Source organism: Meriones unguiculatus, chromosome 18, assembly GCF_030254825.1.
Source record: "Meriones unguiculatus strain TT.TT164.6M chromosome 18, Bangor_MerUng_6.1, whole genome shotgun sequence".
NCBI lineage: Eukaryota > Metazoa > Chordata > Mammalia > Rodentia > Muridae > Meriones > Meriones unguiculatus.
In genome coordinates, this window is record NC_083365.1 from 72,457,723 (window position 1) to 72,476,253 (window position 18,531).

General features: G+C 44.0%; 1 protein-coding gene across 6 annotated transcripts in view; it reads right to left on the reverse strand.

Moving 5' to 3' along the window:
- The window catches only part of Nckap5 (NCK associated protein 5), an 888,867-nt gene that overhangs the window by 341,423 nt on the left and 528,913 nt on the right, over positions 1 to 18,531 (reverse strand). For all 6 annotated transcript variants that reach the window (XM_060371849.1, XM_060371848.1, XM_060371850.1 and 3 more), the window contains one exon: positions 7,735 to 7,822. In XM_060371849.1, coding sequence (XP_060227832.1) covers positions 7,735 to 7,822 — 88 coding nt within the window. The remainder of the gene's footprint in view (positions 1 to 7,734; positions 7,823 to 18,531) is intronic.

Sequence of the window (18,531 nt, forward strand, 5' to 3'; positions counted from 1 at the left end):
CCTAGAGGGGCTCCTGAATATAGACAGTAAAGTCTTTCCCTGTCCTGAGGTGAGCTGGGAAGGCGAGACATCCAGGGGGCAACAAGCAGCTCACTCATAAGAAAAGAAGGCATCTTCCCAGTGTTTATTCATAGGGTATGTCTGTTTCAGAGAAGCCTTGTTCTACTTTGCTTGGTAAGAATTCAGTTCAAGGGTCAAAATATCTAATAATAAAAATATTCAGACTCTACCCAGTAGGGTATCAAAGCAGATGATGAGACTCATGGCCAAACTCTGGGCAGAGTGCAGGTATGAAAGAAGGGGGAGACAGATCTGGAAGCTCCACAAGGAGAGCAACAGAACCAAAAAATCCTGGCCCAGGGGTCTTTCCTGAGACAGATACTCCAAACAAGGACCATACATGGAGATAACCTAGAACCCCTGTAGCCCATAGCAGCTCGGTCTCCAAGTGGGTTCCCTAGTAAGGGGAACAGGGACTGTCTCTGACATGAACTCAGTGGCTGGCTCTTTGATCCCCTTCCCCTGAGGGGGTAACAGCCTTACCAGGCCAGAGAGGAAGACAATGCAGCCAGTCCTGATGAGACCCGATAGGGTCATATGGAAGGGGAAGAAGACCTCTCCTATCAGTGTACTTGGGGAGGGGCATGGGAGGAGATGAGGGAGGGAAGGAGGGAAGGTGGGATTCGGAGGGGATGAGGGTGGAGCTACAACTGGGATACAAGTGAATAAATTGTAATAAATAAAAATTATATTAAAAATATTCAGGTCTTAATACAGAGTTTAGAAAGAAACCAAGAACTAGATGATAGAATCAGAACCCAACAGAGCAGTGAAAATCTTGAGACAGTGGTAGGTAGTTAAGCTCTCAGGGATAGTTTGTTTCAAAGGTCAATGTCAGGGCGGTGTGTGTGTTTACAGGCTGCAGAGGTAGAGATGGGGTGGTTCCGAGGCTCACTGGGTAAGCCAGCCAGTCTAGCTTAGTGGGGCAGCTCCAGGCCAGCAAGAAACGCTGTCGCACAAAGGCTGGTGAGACAGATCACACACAGGGGCACTTGATTTTGATCTCGGGGACAAATAGATCTCAGGGACTATAGATCTCAGGGACTATAGATCTCACCCTATAGTCGAAGGAAAGACCCTCTGCCTGCAAGTCATCCTCTGACCACTGCACACGCTCACCCTGCCAAATAATGACACTGAGAGGAGTGACAGTGGACGTTCATCTCTGGCCTTTGAAAGCACAGGCACACATGCCTGCAGTCACCTGTGCACACATACAAACACACACACACACACACACACAGGCCAGTATGACCTTAAGATTATGAGTTTAAAAGTAATCATTAGTTAGTGCAGCAACAACAAATTACTCCTAAATGAGACTATTTTAGAAATTTCTAGAATTCTGGGGTGTGCTTATATAAGGTATAAAACTATAAAATTCATCTTGTACAATACTTTCAAAAAGAAAAATGAATGTCCTTCCTTCACAAAGGACAGCATGCTTCTCTATTCAAATCTAAACACATTCTTTGATCTGACCTTATGTGAATAAAGGACGATGCTCAGAACCAAGAAAAAGAGGAACTAAAAAACCTTGCTCCCTCAAGGAATCATTTCAGTCCTTTAAAACTTAACACACAATAAAAACACTCCATTTAGCACCTTCCCCACTCCAGCAGCAATTCAGAGTTCAGAGAGATTCTGAGAAAAGGGCAAATCTCTCAAAGCAGAATCAAGAGTCTGTCTAAGTTTACAGGCCACAGACATAAATAACAGCACTCACTAAAAATATTTCATACGCCAATTATTCATAATTTTATAAATAACTGTGCCAAGACTTCACTACCTTCTCCACAAACAGCAGAACTTTAGATCCCATTTTTTCCCAGCTTGAACATGCTTACTGGATTTACAGTTTATTGATGTTTATATGTTTTTTTTTAGGTTAAAATAAGACTGGTAAAATGGGGCCAACAGGATGTCTTAGAGGATAAAGGTATCAGATGACGTGAGGTGGTCCCCAGGACCCACAGAATGGAAGGAGACAAGAGGCTCCTAAGTTGTTTTCTGACCTTCACAAGTGTGCTGGGGCAGCTGACTCTACCCACTCCGAACCATACAAATAAAATAGATAAATAAATAAATGTAACACAAGCTTTAAGTGGCAAGGAAAAGAAAGGAAATCCTTTGCATACAGTGTACACTCGTCTCTCTTCTCTTGGCTAGGTGACTGCCGGGATGCATACCAAAACAGGTAAAAAGTGTGAGTGATAGGGCTGGTGTGTGTGTGTGTGTGTGTGTGTGTGTGTGTGTGTGTGGTTAGGGCTCCAATCTTCAACTTCATTGTTTCCCACAATAGGAAGGGAAGGTCGTGACTGGAATGGGGGGTGGAGCTGCATATTCCTGGTTATTAAACACATCTATGGGAGGGACCTGTCACACACATCGACCTGTCAAAGAAAACGTCAAAACCAAGCAGCATTGCATGATCATACTTTCAGGGGTGTGTTTCACCATCAGTTTCACCATCATAGATTCAAGGGTGTGGCCTCTGAGCTGACTCTGACAAGTCCCTCAGGTGACATCAAGACTCAGGCAAGGCCATGAAGAATGGGAAAGTGAGAAATTTCTAACTTGGAAATCACATACTTGAGTTCTTCTGTACTGCTTTGTTTATGAAAAAGAAAATATTATCATGTTACAAGTTTGGAAAATTTGCATTTTATACACTGAATGTAGCTATCAAAGATGCCTTTGAAGAAAGGGGTGTCTTCTCTCTCTCTTACTGTGAAAGAACAACTTTTCTGTGTGGGTGCTTAGAGTTTTGGTTTCATGTACTTGAGTACACTTAAATCATGATGCTGAAAGAAAATATGACATTTGAGATAACAAATTTCCTATTGCTTTTGGTAAGAATTATAACTTATAAGAGATACGGATGCAGCTAAGTTGGTCAACAGCTTGGGTGGCATCCAAAAGCTCCCAGTTCCATCCCAGTAACTCCTACACCGGGCAAAGAGGTGCACACTTGTAATCTTAGTACTGCGGAGGTGGAGGCAGGATCCTCGGAGTTAAAGGTTAATAGTAAATTATGTTAATTAAATTATGTTAATATTAAAATATGTATCTTTGTGATAGGTCTTAGCATAACTAGGAGAGATACAGTTCATCGTACTTAATCATACCTTGCAATTCTTTTGAAGAATTACTTAAGGATGAACAAAGTAATTTTAATGTTGTACTGAGTGACATACAATGGAATTTTTTTCTATAAAATTCTGAAGGGGTGAATATGGTCACCTGCATAATGTGTGTATATAAAAAATGTCGCTGTGAAGCTTATTACTTTGTACAATTAATGGAAACTAATAAAAGTCACCCAAGGACAACCCATGAGGCTTCTAAGCTGATTAGATGTGAGCGGAAGGAGCCATGGGTGGTGGCACACATCTTCAGTCCCAGCACTCAGGGAGGCGGAGGCAGGCATGGATGTCTGAGTTCTCGGCCAGCCTGGTTTACAATGTGTGTCCTCGACAGCCAAGGCTACACAGAGGAGTCCTGTCTAGAAAAACAAACAACAGCAACAACCACAAAGATGTGGATGGGATGACCAGGGCCTGAATGGAGCCCATCTTTGGAGGGATGGTGCTGAGCTCAGATATCACAGGCCTGTCTACGGGGAAATAGAAGAACGAAGTGAGACAGACTCACGTGAATACTGTGGTCACTTTCCTAGTCACTGTGAACGACCACAATCCTCTAAATTTTCTACAGCGAGGATGATTTAATTTTTTTTTACTCAATCTCTATTATTATGGCTACCTTTTATGCCATCTAAAAGGGTGGAAATAGGGACTGGCAAAATTGCTCAGTCAGTAAGGTGCTTACTATGTATCCATGAGGACCTGTGTTTGATTCAAGCACCCAGACAAAAAGTCAGGCAATATGCCACATGCCTGTAACTGCAGTGTAGCAGAGAAAGAGACGGGCAAGTCCCGGAGCTTGCAGGCCAGCCAGCTTACACTATTCGTCATATTCCAGGGCAGGGAAGACCCTATCTCCAAAAGCCAGGTAGTCAGCACCAGAGGAGTCACATCTACTTGACCTCTGGCCTCCATATGCTCATATGTACATATACACGTATGCCCACATAAATATACATGCACACACAGACAGAACGGCTAGAAACAGGAACTCTCTCCCTATGCTGACTCGTAAGTGTGCAAACAGAATCGGATTCTCAAGAAGGCATTTGACATTTAATATTTATGTCATTTTAACACCACATTGCTCACTGAGGACATCTATATTTAGAATTCCCTAATTCACTTCCAAACTCTTTTTAAAAGCATGAAAAATGAGGAGCACAGAGACTTTCTGCGTGAGGTCCAAAGGCTTGCTCCTTGTCCATTTGGCTGTCACATTTTTAATGAATTAGCCGTGATTCAATGCATGTTTCTTATTTTTTAAAAAAGAAATTGGAACATAAGGGAGTACGGCAGCTACAACAAAGGAGCACACAGGCAGTTGGGACACGGGGGGCTGTGAAAGGCCAATCCATCACGGTGCGATGAGGCTCCAACTGCATGCAGGCCGCCTGTGGGTGTGCGTCCTGGAAAACAGAGCGGCCATGTGTCTATCTCAGAACAGTTGTGCTGTTTCCCAGATGCTCAGTGACCCTCTCTCTCATGTACAATTTTGACTTTTTTCAAACGTAAGTTTCCAAACTTAACTACTTGAAAGGCTGGCCAGGGTGGCAAGAAGATGCAGCGTGGCGCATCGGAAAGCCTGAAATACCCAGAGAGCGGAAGCTGCAAGGCCAGATGAAGCGAGAGCGAAGCAGATGTTTACACTGGGGCTCCTCGGAAGGAAAACTTCTCACGTCTTGCCTTCCTCCCCAAAGGGATGAGTCTGTCCCCAGTGCACACAGGGCTGTCTCTGCACAGACGGATAATGGCTCCATCACTCAGACATTGCCATTTCCAGAGAGAGCATGAGTGCCAAACACTGCCTGTCTTACAAGCTTGTGAGTTTTCTTTCATTTGCTTTTCCTATTTCATTATTCATTAGTTAGTTTGAACAGGGTATTACAAGCAGGTGCATTTGTGCGTTCACATGTGTGTTTATGCACGTGGAGGTCAGGGATCGGTTTTGGCTTATTCCCCGGATCCATCTCCACTGTTTCTGAGGCAGGTTCTCTTTGCCTGGCGTCACTGATCAGGCTGTGCTGGCTGGCCAGGGAAGCCCCAGGTTCCTGCTGACCCTGCCTCCCCAGCACAGGCCTGGCAAGTGTGTCCACCACACCTGGCTTTTACATGTGTGTCGGGCGTGGACCTCAGGTCCTCACACTTGAACCATTACTTTACAGAGGTTCCCTCAGCCCCTATTCATCGATTTTAATTCTTAAACAGTAGCTTTTTGCATTTTTAGAATGTACCCGATATTGTCTCAACAGAGGGTGCTTCAGGCAACCAGGGAATATCCAGGACTTGGTTCTAATTTCAGCAAGACTCAGTAGGTATCTAGGGCACCAGCTGACGATGGACACAAGAATGCCCACGTTAGAGGGTGTTGGACAAACAGGAATTTTTATGGTGTTGACTTCACCAGCCGTTGGTGACCTGACAGTAGATCTGGTCCGCAGACACTTAGGCACAGGGTTCCTAGTCTTGTGTCCATATTATGTGATGTTCAATAGAGAACGGCTCAGCAATGGGAAGCCCCAGGCAGGGGAGAGGGTCTCTAGACACTGGAGCGTACAAGGCCACCTGGGTTTACTAGAATGCAGGTAAAAAGCCAGGTGAGGCACCGAATCTTTTTAATGCTAGCAATGGGAAGTGGGGATGTGTGGCTCCTTGGGGCCCTTAGCCAGTCAGCAGAGCTGAGTTGGCAAGTTCTAGGCAATCGAGAGTCCTTGTCTCCAAACAAACAGACAAAGTGGAAAAAGCCTAAAGAATAAGAGCTGGGCTGTCCTCTAGCCTCCATGTGCACACATGTGCATGTGTATACTCTTACAGACAAGCACACCTCACAAACATGTACGTATGTGAACACACATGCACACATGGGTACACACAGAGTTATATATGCATACACACAGGTACATACACATTCATAGGAACACATACATAGGAACACAGGTACACATACTTACACATGCACTTGCACACAAATGTCTCTACACAAGACATGAGATTATAAAAACCATCCAAATTAAAAATCAACGCCAAGAATGACTCAGTGGCAAACCTCATGAAATGATTTCCACAGGAGCATTTCTTCAGCCGCTAGGCAGAAATGCCTGTCCTTTGAAAGAACTCACATTGAGTAAGGTAAGCTATAACTCCCACAAGGACTACATTATGAACTGCACTCAGGGAGGTACCCGGCAAAGAAACTCTGGCCATATTTAATGCACACAAAACAATGAGTGTGGAGCTCGAACGCCGGGAGCTGAGGCTGTGCTATTCAATAGTAAGTAACAATACAAGACTCAGGACAAACACTTTCCACCACGGAAATCCCTCGCAAACCTCAGGTTTCTTGGAGGCTGAACCTTCGCATAGGTTTGCAGCTCCATGTATTGAAATGGTGCAAGTTGGAAAATCTCAGTCAGGTGGGGTGAAGACACCCCATCTTAGGGAACACCAAATTTCCTAGATGTTCTCCAAAATTCAGTATGAGTCGTGAGGAAGATGCGCAACCAGGAGCGCCACTAGTATGGCCAGCGCATCTTACACCAGCTGCTCTGCTACTCTGGGCCATCTTGATAACACTGTAATCGGTGAATAAAGGAACTCAGTGCTGCAAGACTCACTCCACCCCACAACTACGCCGTCTCTCCCTCTCTCCTCTCCAACCAGAGCATAAATACATGCCTATGTCACAGAAACCAAGTGAACCAAAGAAACCTGTGTTTTATATCCCATGTTCCATCTTACAGATGAGACTAAAGCCAACAAGTATAATAAGAATACCCCTTCTGTGCTCCTTGAATTCAAGTTAATAACTTTTCTCTCTAGGAGGAGTTGGAGAAACTAACAGAACGAGGTGTAGAAAAGAGTTCTAAAACATATTTTCATCAGTCACCTGTGAAGGAGTCACCTGTGAAGATGACAACATTCTGGGTTCATGTAACAGTTTGTTTTTGTTTGTGTGCACATATTCTTGTATGCATGTGCATGTCTGTGTCTGTGCATGTGAAGGTCATAGGTCAACCCTAGGTGTCTTCTTCAGTCATTCTATTCTCCATCTTGTTTTCTGAGGCAGAGTCTTACTGTCTCAGATCACTGATCAGCCTACGCTGGCCTTCCACTGAGTGCTAGGCACCTTCTTGTCAGTCACTATGGGCTCCAGATCCTCCACCAGTCTAGGCTGTACTTCACACCCCGAACCTCAGCTAGCCTCAGCCTGGAGTGGCCTACCTCCATTCTCTACCCTTCAGATCTTCCTCAGTGCTCCACCTCCGGCAAATGCCTCTCAAGTCAACCCGTCTCACGTGCCCAAAGAATATAACACAGACATCTACCATCTCCCCACAACTGGGTGACATGATGGCTCCCCACCCCTGCAGGCCCATCTATGACCCATTTCATGGAGGAGTTTCAGAAGCCATTGCATTAGAGAAACATGTTTAACATTTCTCAAAATAATGGTGACTTGATGGCTCCCAGCAAGAAAACCAAAGCAAACCCACTGGGGCCCAAGCCAAGTATCAGAAACACGGTGTACCTGGCAGGCCGTAATCTTGGCAGGCTCTTCCCTTTTCTGCTCTGGAGACCCGTGGCTCTGCAGCAGACTTCGGACAGTTTCCTCCATTCTAAGAAACAGAAGCATAAGACAGTTGTCAGGATGGTTTCCCAATAACACAGAGCTACCATAGCCATCTTCTCTGGGTGTACTTCCCAAGCTCAGACGCAACTCATAGCCAAACTTTGGGCAGAGTGCAGGGAATCTTATGAAAGAAGTGGGAGATAATAAGACCTGGAGAAGTCAGTAGCTCCACAAGGAGAGCAACAGATCCAAAAAGTCTGGGCACAGGGGTCTTTTCTGAGACTGATACTCCAGCCAAGGACCACTCATGGAGATGTCCTGGAACCCCTGGAGATAACCTATGGCAGTTTAGCATCCAAGTGGCATCCATAGTAATGGGAACAGGGACTGTCTCTGACATGAACTGATTGGCCTGCTCTTTGATCACCTCCCCCTGAGGCAGGGAGCAGCCTTACCAGGCCACAGAAGACAATGCAGCCACTTCTGATGAGACCTGATAGACTATAATCAGAGGGAAGGAAAAGAGGACCTCCCTTATCAGTGGACTGGGAGAGGGACACAAGTAAGGAAGAGGGAGGGTGGGAATGGGAGGGGAGGAGGGAGGGAGGTACAGGGGGGGATACAAAGTGAATAAACTGTAATTAATAAAAATAAAAATAATTAAAATAAAAACATTAAAAAAAAAGAATGGCCTTCCCCTATCCCCTATTTCCTACTTTGAGGAAGGAGGGGGTTGTGAAGTGATTCAATAAGTAAATTAATGAAAAATAAGGACCAAGAAGTTAAAATTCAAAAAGAAAAAGAGAGAAGAAAATTTGTTTGCCTTGATAATTTACACCTGGAATGAAGAATGGTAGTAGCAGGTGATATGACTCGCTACTTTCAATAAATATTGAGTAGAAGGCAAAGTGGTAAATTTTTAATTTTATTAAGGCTTCAGAATCAATTATAAATCTGTATTTCTCTTTGATTTGAAATAAGCATTTATCATAGAGAAGTACTACCTCACTACAAGTTACTTTTTAGACTGTTACTGTACTGAAGGTGTGTGACTTGGATTAAGCACGGGACCTAATGTCCACTAAGCCACCCAATTAAAGTGTCTACTAGGAAAATACTCTGGCTCTTAAAATTTACAAATGTTCTTAATCCAACCAGAAATACTTTTTAAAAAGTATTTGAAATTCTTCCCTTTGGAAAGCTGCTATTATTTGCCAAAAATAGTGATTAAAACAATAAAACTCTTCTATTGCCTGTACAAAAAAAATATTTACTATTTGCAATAAATTTTCAGTATGGCATTCCAAAAAAAGAAGAAAAAAAAAAGAATAGAGCACAAGGGTATTATATTTGCTTAAAATTTACAAAACTTTGGGTTTAATTGAAAGAAACAAAGAGGGGAGAAGAAAGGCAAGAGAGCTCCTATCCTTGGAAAGGATAGGAGCTCCACAAGGACCAAACGTATCTGGGCACAGGGTCTTTTCTGAGATGGACACTCAACCAAAGTCCATGAGAGGATAAAACCTAGAACCTCTGCTCAGATGTTACCCGTGATAGCTCAGTAATCAATTGGTTTCCCATAGTAAGGGGAACAAGGACTATTACTAACAGGAACTCAATGACTGGCTCTTTGACCTCCCCACCCCCCAAGGGAGGAGCAGTACTGTTAGGCCACAGAGGAGGACTTTGCAGCCAGTCTTGAAAATACCTGACAAAAGGGAGTCATATGAAAGGGGAGGAGGTCCTCCCCTACTAGTGGACTTGGAAAGGGGCAGGGAGGAGATGAGGGAGGGAGGGTGGGAATGGGGAGGGAATGAGGGATATAGCTGGGATACAGAATTACAAAATGTAACTAATGAGAAAAATAAAATTATGGAAAAGAAAAAAAAATAAATCACAATGTAAAAAAAAGAAAGGAAAGAGAAAAGGGTTGGAGAAGGAGGGGAGACATATGGAAGAAAGAAAAAAGAAGGAAGAGGAAAAGATGGAGGAAGGGAAGGAGAGAGAGGGAAGGGAAAGTGGAAAGAAGGAGGTCATGAAGTCATTTACAATCATTCTGTTCCTGCTTTAGACAACTGTACTCACATGCACACATATCCTAGCCTCTTTCTTCACTTATAATCTCTCATTTTTAATCCAATACAATACCTCACACTGATCTTCCTTTGTTTGTTTGTTTGTTTGTTTGTTTTTTTAAATCAAATTGCCAACTTAACAGATGCTGTGCAACAAAACTTTTCCTGGGGAGATGCAAGACACACATCTACCTACCCCAGATAGGGAACCCATGACAGAGCAAACTACTGATCCCACCAAAGGCCAACTTGGTACCAATGAGTCTTACTGGAGTTACTTATAGGAACAGAAATCATTCAAAGACAGCTGTGTCACCAAAGTCCATGCTAGCATAGGTGACAGCTCACAAAGGTGGGAACTTGGAACAATGCATGGACTGCAGGCAGCTCAGCAGGTTGGAAAGTGTCCTTTCCAGGTGTCCCAGTTGCTCTAAACCTCTTTCAAGCAACGTGGGTGGTTGTAGCTCTGCTTGTCTGGGGCTCTTCTTCGCAGCGTGGCTTCACTTTGTTAGAGGGATTCTAGGCTTTTATTGCTCACGCTGGCAGGGAGGAGACTGGTAAATCTGGTCAGTTTTAGGGACCTCCTGAAATTATTTTGAGTCCTTTACTTTGTTGCTTAAGGACCTTCCCTGAAGGATGGGATGTTTCATTCATGGAAGAAAATGTTACACAACAGATCTGTTACAGGTGCATTCTCTCCATTAACACGGCCTTTCCCTCCCTTGCTGGTCTTCCCACGCCAACACACGAAGATTTACTTAACTGCTTTTAATTGCCCCTAAGAACTTCATGGTGCAGACATTTAACCCTCTGTCACTGAGGTCACTGAGGTCACTGAGGTCACTGAGGTCACTGAGCTTACTGAGGTCACTGAGGTCACTGAGGTCACTGAGCTCACTGAGCTTACTGAGGTCACTGAGGTCACTGAGGTCACTGAGGTCACTGAGGTCGCTGAGGTCACTGAGGTCACTGAGGTCACTGAGGTCACTGAGGTCACTGAGCTTACTGAGGTCACTGAGCTCACTGAGGTCACTGAGGTCACTGAGGTCACTGAGGTCACTGAGGTCACTGAGCTTACTGAGGTCACTGAGCTTACTGAGGTCACTGAGGTCACTGAGCTTACTGAGGTCACTGAGGTCACTGAGGTCACTGAGGTTACTGAGGTCACTGAGCTTACTGAGGTCACTGAGGTTACTGAGGTCACTGAGGTTACTGAGGTTACTGAGCTTACTGAGCTTACTGAGCTTACTGAGCTTACTGAGCTTACTGATGTTGCCTCATCACTTTGCCAACTCACTCAACATCTTTACCTGTATCTTTCAAACTGATTAATGAGTATTTCTATAGCTAATATTGTGACATGTTAAATTTTGTAACCTTGCTAGGCTTTAAATGCCTAATTTCAAAGACTTCTATGATATTAACTCCGAGTATCAACTTGATGAGATCTAGAATCATCATGGAAAGAAATGGCTGGACACGTGTTAGAGGGGGTTATAGATTCGGATAACTGATCCACTCTGAATGTGAATGACAACTACCCATCTCTCAACTATGCTAGTTTGTATCTTCAAATGGCGAGCCAAAGTAAACCCTTCCATCGCTTTTGTCAAGTGTTTTGTTTCAGCACAGAGACAGATAACCAATACAACCCCTGTGGTCCCCAAAGTGGTGGCCTCTTCCACATGGGACACCAGCTTGCTTTGTTGCTGAATACTGACTTGTGGGTCCCCTTTATCAGGCACACATCATCTACTTTCCAGATCCGCCTCATGTTCCATTCAAGATGTTTCCTCACTTACCACCACTCTCTGTGGAATCATACACTCTATGTCATTCATTTTGTCCCTCTCACATTAATGCACAAATATTTCACACATGCATATCTTGCCTCCTAGAGTAAATGACAACTTGTGTTATGTGACTATGCTCATATTTCTCAGGTTCACACTCATTTACAGATAAAGGTGGTACTCGGTTGACTGCATAATTGTCCATTCATTTTCTAAAAGATAGCATACTTACAATGGTGTATTCCAATTCTGTTTACATGACAGTGGCCTTGGGCCCCATCCCTTAGAACTCAAAGGTCAGAGCTCTACAGAAAAGAACACCTGCACGTCAATGTTTATTGATGCACTATGACAGCTAAACTATGGGACTCAAGTGTCTAGTAACAAAGGAATGGATGATGAAAATGTGGTGTATATATACAACAAATTTCTTTCAGCTATTAAAAACAAAGTTATGTAGTTTTCAAGGAAACAGAAACAACAGGAGGTAGTCATGTTAAATAATACAGTGAGCCTCAGAAAGATAAGTGTCTCGTGTTTTCTCTCCTTTGTGGTTCCTAGATTAACACAGATACACAAAACAAGACACATATTAAATGCACACATGCACACACGACAGACTTGAAGTGGCACTAGTTGAAGAGTAAAAGGAAGTGAGGCAGCTTGTGCTAGCCAAGACCTCCAGGATGACGAGCTGCCATAGGTCACCTCAACCTGACTGGGCCAAACACCGTGACCAAGTCAACTTAGGGAAGAAAGGTTTCGTTTTGAGCTTACAGTTTCAGACAGTGAGTCCATGACCATCATAGCAGCAGGGCATGGCACTGGAGGAGTAGCTAATTGCTTACAATTCATTCTCAAGCACAAAGCAGAAAGCTAATGGGGAGTGGCACGGGCTTCTGAAATCTCAAAATCTGCCCACAAACCCTTCCCAAACTGTTCAGCAAGTAAGGACCAAAGTATTCAAATATATTAACCTGCTGGGGGCCATTCACTACCAAGATCTCTCAAAGGCCTTTGGATCTAAGTGAGCTAGGCCATTATAGTAAAAAGGTAGCTTAGTATTACATTAAAAAAACAAAAAACAAAAAACAAAAACAACGCCCACCATTGTACCATGACACACAACTACTTAGCAGCAGACTGACGACCCTAAAGACATCCAAACCTGGATTTTTGTGTATGTGTTCATGTGTGTATGTATTCATGTGGGTAAGTGTGCAAGTGTGTGTGCATATGTGTATGTGTGTGTTTACGCGCATATAGAGGTCATTAGACAACCTTGTGTGTCATTCCTCAAGCTTTCTATCTTTTTCTATCTCTCACCATCCCGAGCTTTCTAAGTGAATCCCAGGGATCTGCTTGTCTCTCTCTCTCTTCAGCATCAAGATTACAAGCATTTACCACCAAGCCTTGCATGATTTCTGACAGTTCTGGAGATATTATCAGAACTCATCCAGGCTTCAGAAACAATGGCAGACACAAAACCTGGTCCCTATAGGCAGCTGGGAAAGTGAAAACTGCCCCCCCCCCCGCATTTTCTAGTCTTAAATTATTAATAGCTCAAAATTGAACAGAGCTCATTGAAGAACTCTCTCATCTATTAATCATTTTAATGTACTTTAGGAATATCATTATATCTACTTGGAAGGCAAGAGAGCTGAGTTAGTGAAAGGTTAGATGGCTTACTTAAGGGGCTGTGGTTAGGTAGGTAGAGTGAAGATTAAGCAAGGTTTACTGACCTGAATACAGCAGCCCCTTGTACTTGACTTCACTGACATTTAGAAAAACATATTCCAAGTAAGAAGGCAGCCTTCTACTGAGGACTTCTCCTGAAGAATGTCTATGCTGATCTGAGCCTGAAAAACTGTACCGTATGTGACCAGTGAAGGACTTATGGTTTGCAGAAAGACAAAAGAAAGAAAGAGGAAGGAGAAAGAGAGAGAAAAAGAGAAAGAGGGAGGAGAGAAGGGGAGAAAGAAAGGAGAATGGAAGAGAAAGGAAAGAAGGGCAGGAGGGAGGGATAAGGAGGAAAACGGGAACCACTAGGTTTAAGAGGTGGGGCAGGACTTGAGCAGTGCCACTGCTAAGGCTTCATTTTGTTTGCACAGGGGAAGAGAAGAGAATTTTCCGTTGTGTTGATGAAATCTAACATAAATCATATGGTTTTGGAATGGTTCTCAAAACTTCCTCACCCCTGGCTCATGTTAAGTTTTAAAATATGTCCCATATAGGTCGTTTCAGTGAACAGTAGTCTGTGTGACAATGGTTTCCCAAGAGTTTCTCGTGGTGACACTGCAGCTGAGGGTTTGTGATGGCATCCTTCCAGGCCCGCGTAGGATGATGGACTCATCTTAAACACATTTCTCAGAACAGACTTCGCCATCCACATAGAAGGTCAATCACTGTTGCATTGCACCTCTTAGGTTATTATTATACCCATATGATTCAAATGAGTCCCAGTAGTCTGAGGTTGTCAAAAGGGAGAGGTGGTTCTGTTGGGAGAGTGATTAGTATACAAGCCTTGGTACCAGAGTTTAATTCCCAGAAGCCACATTGAAAAGATCCAGGTGTGGTTCATGCTTGTGCTCCCACATTGACCTGACAGACACCGGAGGATTCGTGGGATCCTCTGTCCAGCCAGCCCCACTGCACTGTTTGCTCCAGCTTCAGAGAGAAACCTCGCCTCAGAAATCAAGGTGGAGAAACACAAAGGAAGATGTCACGTGGTTAACCTCTGCGGTCACACATATGTGTACCTGAATACACAAAGTAAACACACACACACACACACACAGCACATACAATGAAATTAAAATTGTGTTTGTTTTTTCTTTCACTAACCCTCCTGGCATACCTTGCTGAGTTACTACTCCTGTGTAATTAGAAGTTCTTTGCAGAAGTCTCTAGATCAAGAAGAAAAATGTTTATTCACCTCTCCCCTATTCTTTTTTTTTGGCTTTATACTTAAAATAATAATAATAAAGGCAAAGAAAAGGCAGGGTGAGACAAGAAATTGTTAAGACAGTCTCATGCAATCCAGATCCCTTAGCACCAGATCCGAACACTTACTTGGCAGAACTCTAGGGTGATTTAAAATCTGAGCACAGGGGTCTTTCCTGAGACTGACACTCCAACCAAGGACCATGCATGGAGATGACCTAAGACCCCTGCACAGATATAGCCCATGGCAGCTCAGTATCCAATTTTTTCCACTGTAATAGGAACAGGGACTGTCTCTGACATGAACTGATTGGCCTGCTCTCTAATTACCTCCCCCTGAGGGGGAAGCAGCATTACCAGGCCACAGAAGAAGACAATGCAGCCACTCCTGATGAGACCTAATTGACTAGGATCAGAAGGAAGGAAAAGAAGGCCTCCCCTATCAGTGAACTTGGGGAGGGGCATGCATGCAGAGGGTGGAGGAAGGGAGGAATTGGGATGGGAGGAGGGAGGGAACCACAGGGGGGATACAAAGTGAATAAAGTGTAATTAATAAAGAATTTAAATAAAATAACAAGAAAAAAAGTAAAATAAAAAAACATCAATATGGAATTAAATCAAACAAACAAACAATTGCAATTCAAAGCTACAGCTTGAAGTAGGGGTTTGGGTGCTCCCTTTAAGCCCTTGCTAAGACAATCAAGTTAGTATTTTTAAGATAACCTTTCTGTATCTGGCAACAGAGAAAGTACTCTGTGTGTGCCGAGAACCTGCTGTCATTTAGTCCCTGGTGGCGCCTTTCTAAGATTCTCACTCCCAAACCTCTGTTTGCCTAAAAGACTCACAGACCATGAAGTGGCCCGTTGTTGCCTGACACCCAGCGACAGTTTGCTTTGCTTTATTGTTTCGACGAGGAGGGTTCAGATTCCCCGTCATCTCACAGTACGCCATCTGCTTCCCAAATGTGATGAAAATCAGCCAATTATTCCCACCAGTCCAGGCTTGGACAGAGGTTTTGAGTTTGTTTTCTTCCAAGTGGTTATAGGTAAGGTTTATCCTTAAACATTCATTCCTCATTCTCTCTAATGGATACTGAATCACTTCTTTTCCTAAACACTGGTTAGGCAGCTGCTACAAATGAAAACCTACAGAAAAAAGTGTATACTTATGGAGATGCAATTAGTTCTAATGTATATTAACTGAGCCTGAAGTCTTTATTATTCTTTACGTATTTAGTATGTGGTATGCATGTGCTGTCAGACACTTGTAGAAGGCAGAGGACAAAGTGAGGGAGTTGATTTTCTCCCTCCACCATGTGAGTTCCAGGGAAGAAACTCATGTCCTCAGGGTTCCTAAATCCCAAGGAAACAGCTCATTATCCTGACTCTTGAGCTATTAAGGGTTTTACTTATGAGCAGAGCATGATTTGAGGGCTGAAGACCTTCACTCAGTGAAAAGTCATATTAGGAAATACGTCTCTGGACAGTGCAGGGCCTTCGAGTCTTCTTTTCCATTACAAGGTACTGAACCTGGGACTCCACACTTCCTGGGTAAGCGTTCTACCCTCAGGTAGATTAAAATTCTTCCAAATTCAGGTTTCTGTGATGCAAGGTTCTACCACCGCGTTTTTAATATACAGTTCTTGTTATAACCTGCAGCCCAAATGAGTACCTGCTGAAGTTTTTAAACCAACTATCCAAGGTAATATATGTTTTATCTCAAAGGCATTCTCATTCCACCCCAATCCCACACAAAACATATGACTGCATGCTGGGTTCTTCTCTGCCCAAGAACGGCCTCTCTCAGAGGTTTCCAAATGATTAGACTCTCCCTGTCTTAGAATAATAATATAAGCAATACCTGGGGGCTGAGGAGATAGCTCAGTTCATAAAGTGCGTGCCTTGGGAGCATAAGGACCGGAGTGCAAGCTTTAGAACCTATGGTTAGTTGTTGCTGTTTCTTTGTTTAATTGGGATTGGTAGTTACTACCTAGAATCCCGGGCTGGACAGGTTGTCATGTATACCCCTGGGGTCCCTGGCCAGTTTAGCTTACTCAGCTAAAGGCCAATGAGAGACTGTTTCAGCAAACACACACACACACACACACACACACACACACACACACACACACACACACTAGTCTTTGAGTTTCTCAAAGTCACAGGTTCTGACTCATTTTAAAAATATTTTTGTTTTCTCCCTAGCTGACTCACCTAGCTGTCGTTGCTGAGTAAATGGTCAATAAGCACATTCGGACATGACTGAATCCGTGCCGTACTTTTTCCTCTAATTCCCAGCCCCTTACTTTTCACTTTCCATAGACTGAGGCCATAGGTAGGTGCCACACACCAGCGTATGTTCCAGCTAAGACGGGAAGGGCAGGCTGGTAACTGTGACGATGGGGTCACACTGCTGCGGCCACTGTTCCTCGGTGAAAACAAACCCAGTACACAGCCTCACTGTTGACCATATGGACATCCCAGAATTTTCAGCCCGGTTCATAGCCTTGGTAGCTAGTGTTACCGTGAAGAGGCCAGGGTTCTTGGTCTAGCCTTTAGCCAGGGAAATCTTTTCATGTTGGCTCTGGCAGAGACACTGCTGCCCAAACAGCCCACTTCTCTGATGCCCGGGGAGAGACACGGGACACCTTAAGAACGGCCATGTTTTGCCTGGCCTCCCATTCCCCATCTAGTTTCATTTCCCTGTTCTGCTTCCAGGACTTTTCCTCAGTGACATCCCCTGTCTCCCCACTTAACTTCAGTGTGAAGCTTTCCCCGAGAGCAAGTACAATGAAAAGCTGACAGGTTTTCAGTTACAAGAAGAAACCACTGAGCAGCAGCTTTGCTGGTTCTGAACTGTGTTCAACTGTGTACCAATTTGTCTTCTTAGAAAAGAACAAATTTCCTCCTTGGAAGAGAGCACATCCAACTGTGGGAGCGAGAGCACTCCTCGGGCCAGCAGTGACTGAGATGCTCTTGCCCCAATCTCTGCCCACCTGCCACCACAACAGTCAAAAGCAGTGACTCTTCAGTACGGAGACCTGAAAGCCAGTGGAACTAGAAACTCACTCTCCATGAATTGTGCAGGGATGGCGGGTCTTTCCCCATAAATGAGATATATTTTTAATTTAGCACAAAATTTTGTAAGAATTTCCTCTCGCTGCTGCCTGGAAACTGTGACGCTCTAATTCCCTCCCAGGGATGCAGCAGCATTTCCAAACAGATCGAAAGGTGCTGGACCAATTGGAATCGCTGCATCTTATTCACTCCAGGGCCATCAGTATGTCAGCAGAAAGCCACATAAATTTCTCCCTAGGCATGTTTGTGCAAATTCTGCGTCAGGCAACTTGTATGGAGAAGCTCTGGTTGGGCGAGAAGACAGCTATGCATTCAGTGGAGAAACTGATTTTCCACATGGAGTGCAAAAAAGTCTCCTGAATGTTAACAAGTAAATCCCAAGTGTTCCCACTCCCCTGCAGCAGAATGCAGAGCTACAGTTTTGCAGGTGTGTGTTTGTAGAATAGCGCTCATTCAGCAAGGGAGAGAGGCAGAAAATGCCATGTGGGCAAATGTATGTCATAAAGAAGTTCAACCACGAGCTGCCACGGTCTTGCTTAGATAGTATGAACTCAAAGTCAGTGGCCACCGCACAAGGCGTCTTCATTTCCTGCGTGGAGCCTGCCTTTAAATCAAGGAACTGATCAATAACATAATTTTATAAATACAGAATGGTTAATGTTGGCTGTGGAAAATGAGTTGGGGGATAAAACACTTGCCCAGCAATTCTGAGGACGTAAATTTGAAAGCCCAAAGCCAAATAAGGCCAGGCATAGCAGCCCACAGGAATGAGCCTAATGCTTCTGTGGTGAGAGGAGAGGCAGAGTCAATAGGATTCCTGCAAGCTCATGGCCAGCTCATGTAGTATATGCAGCAGTGAATAACAAA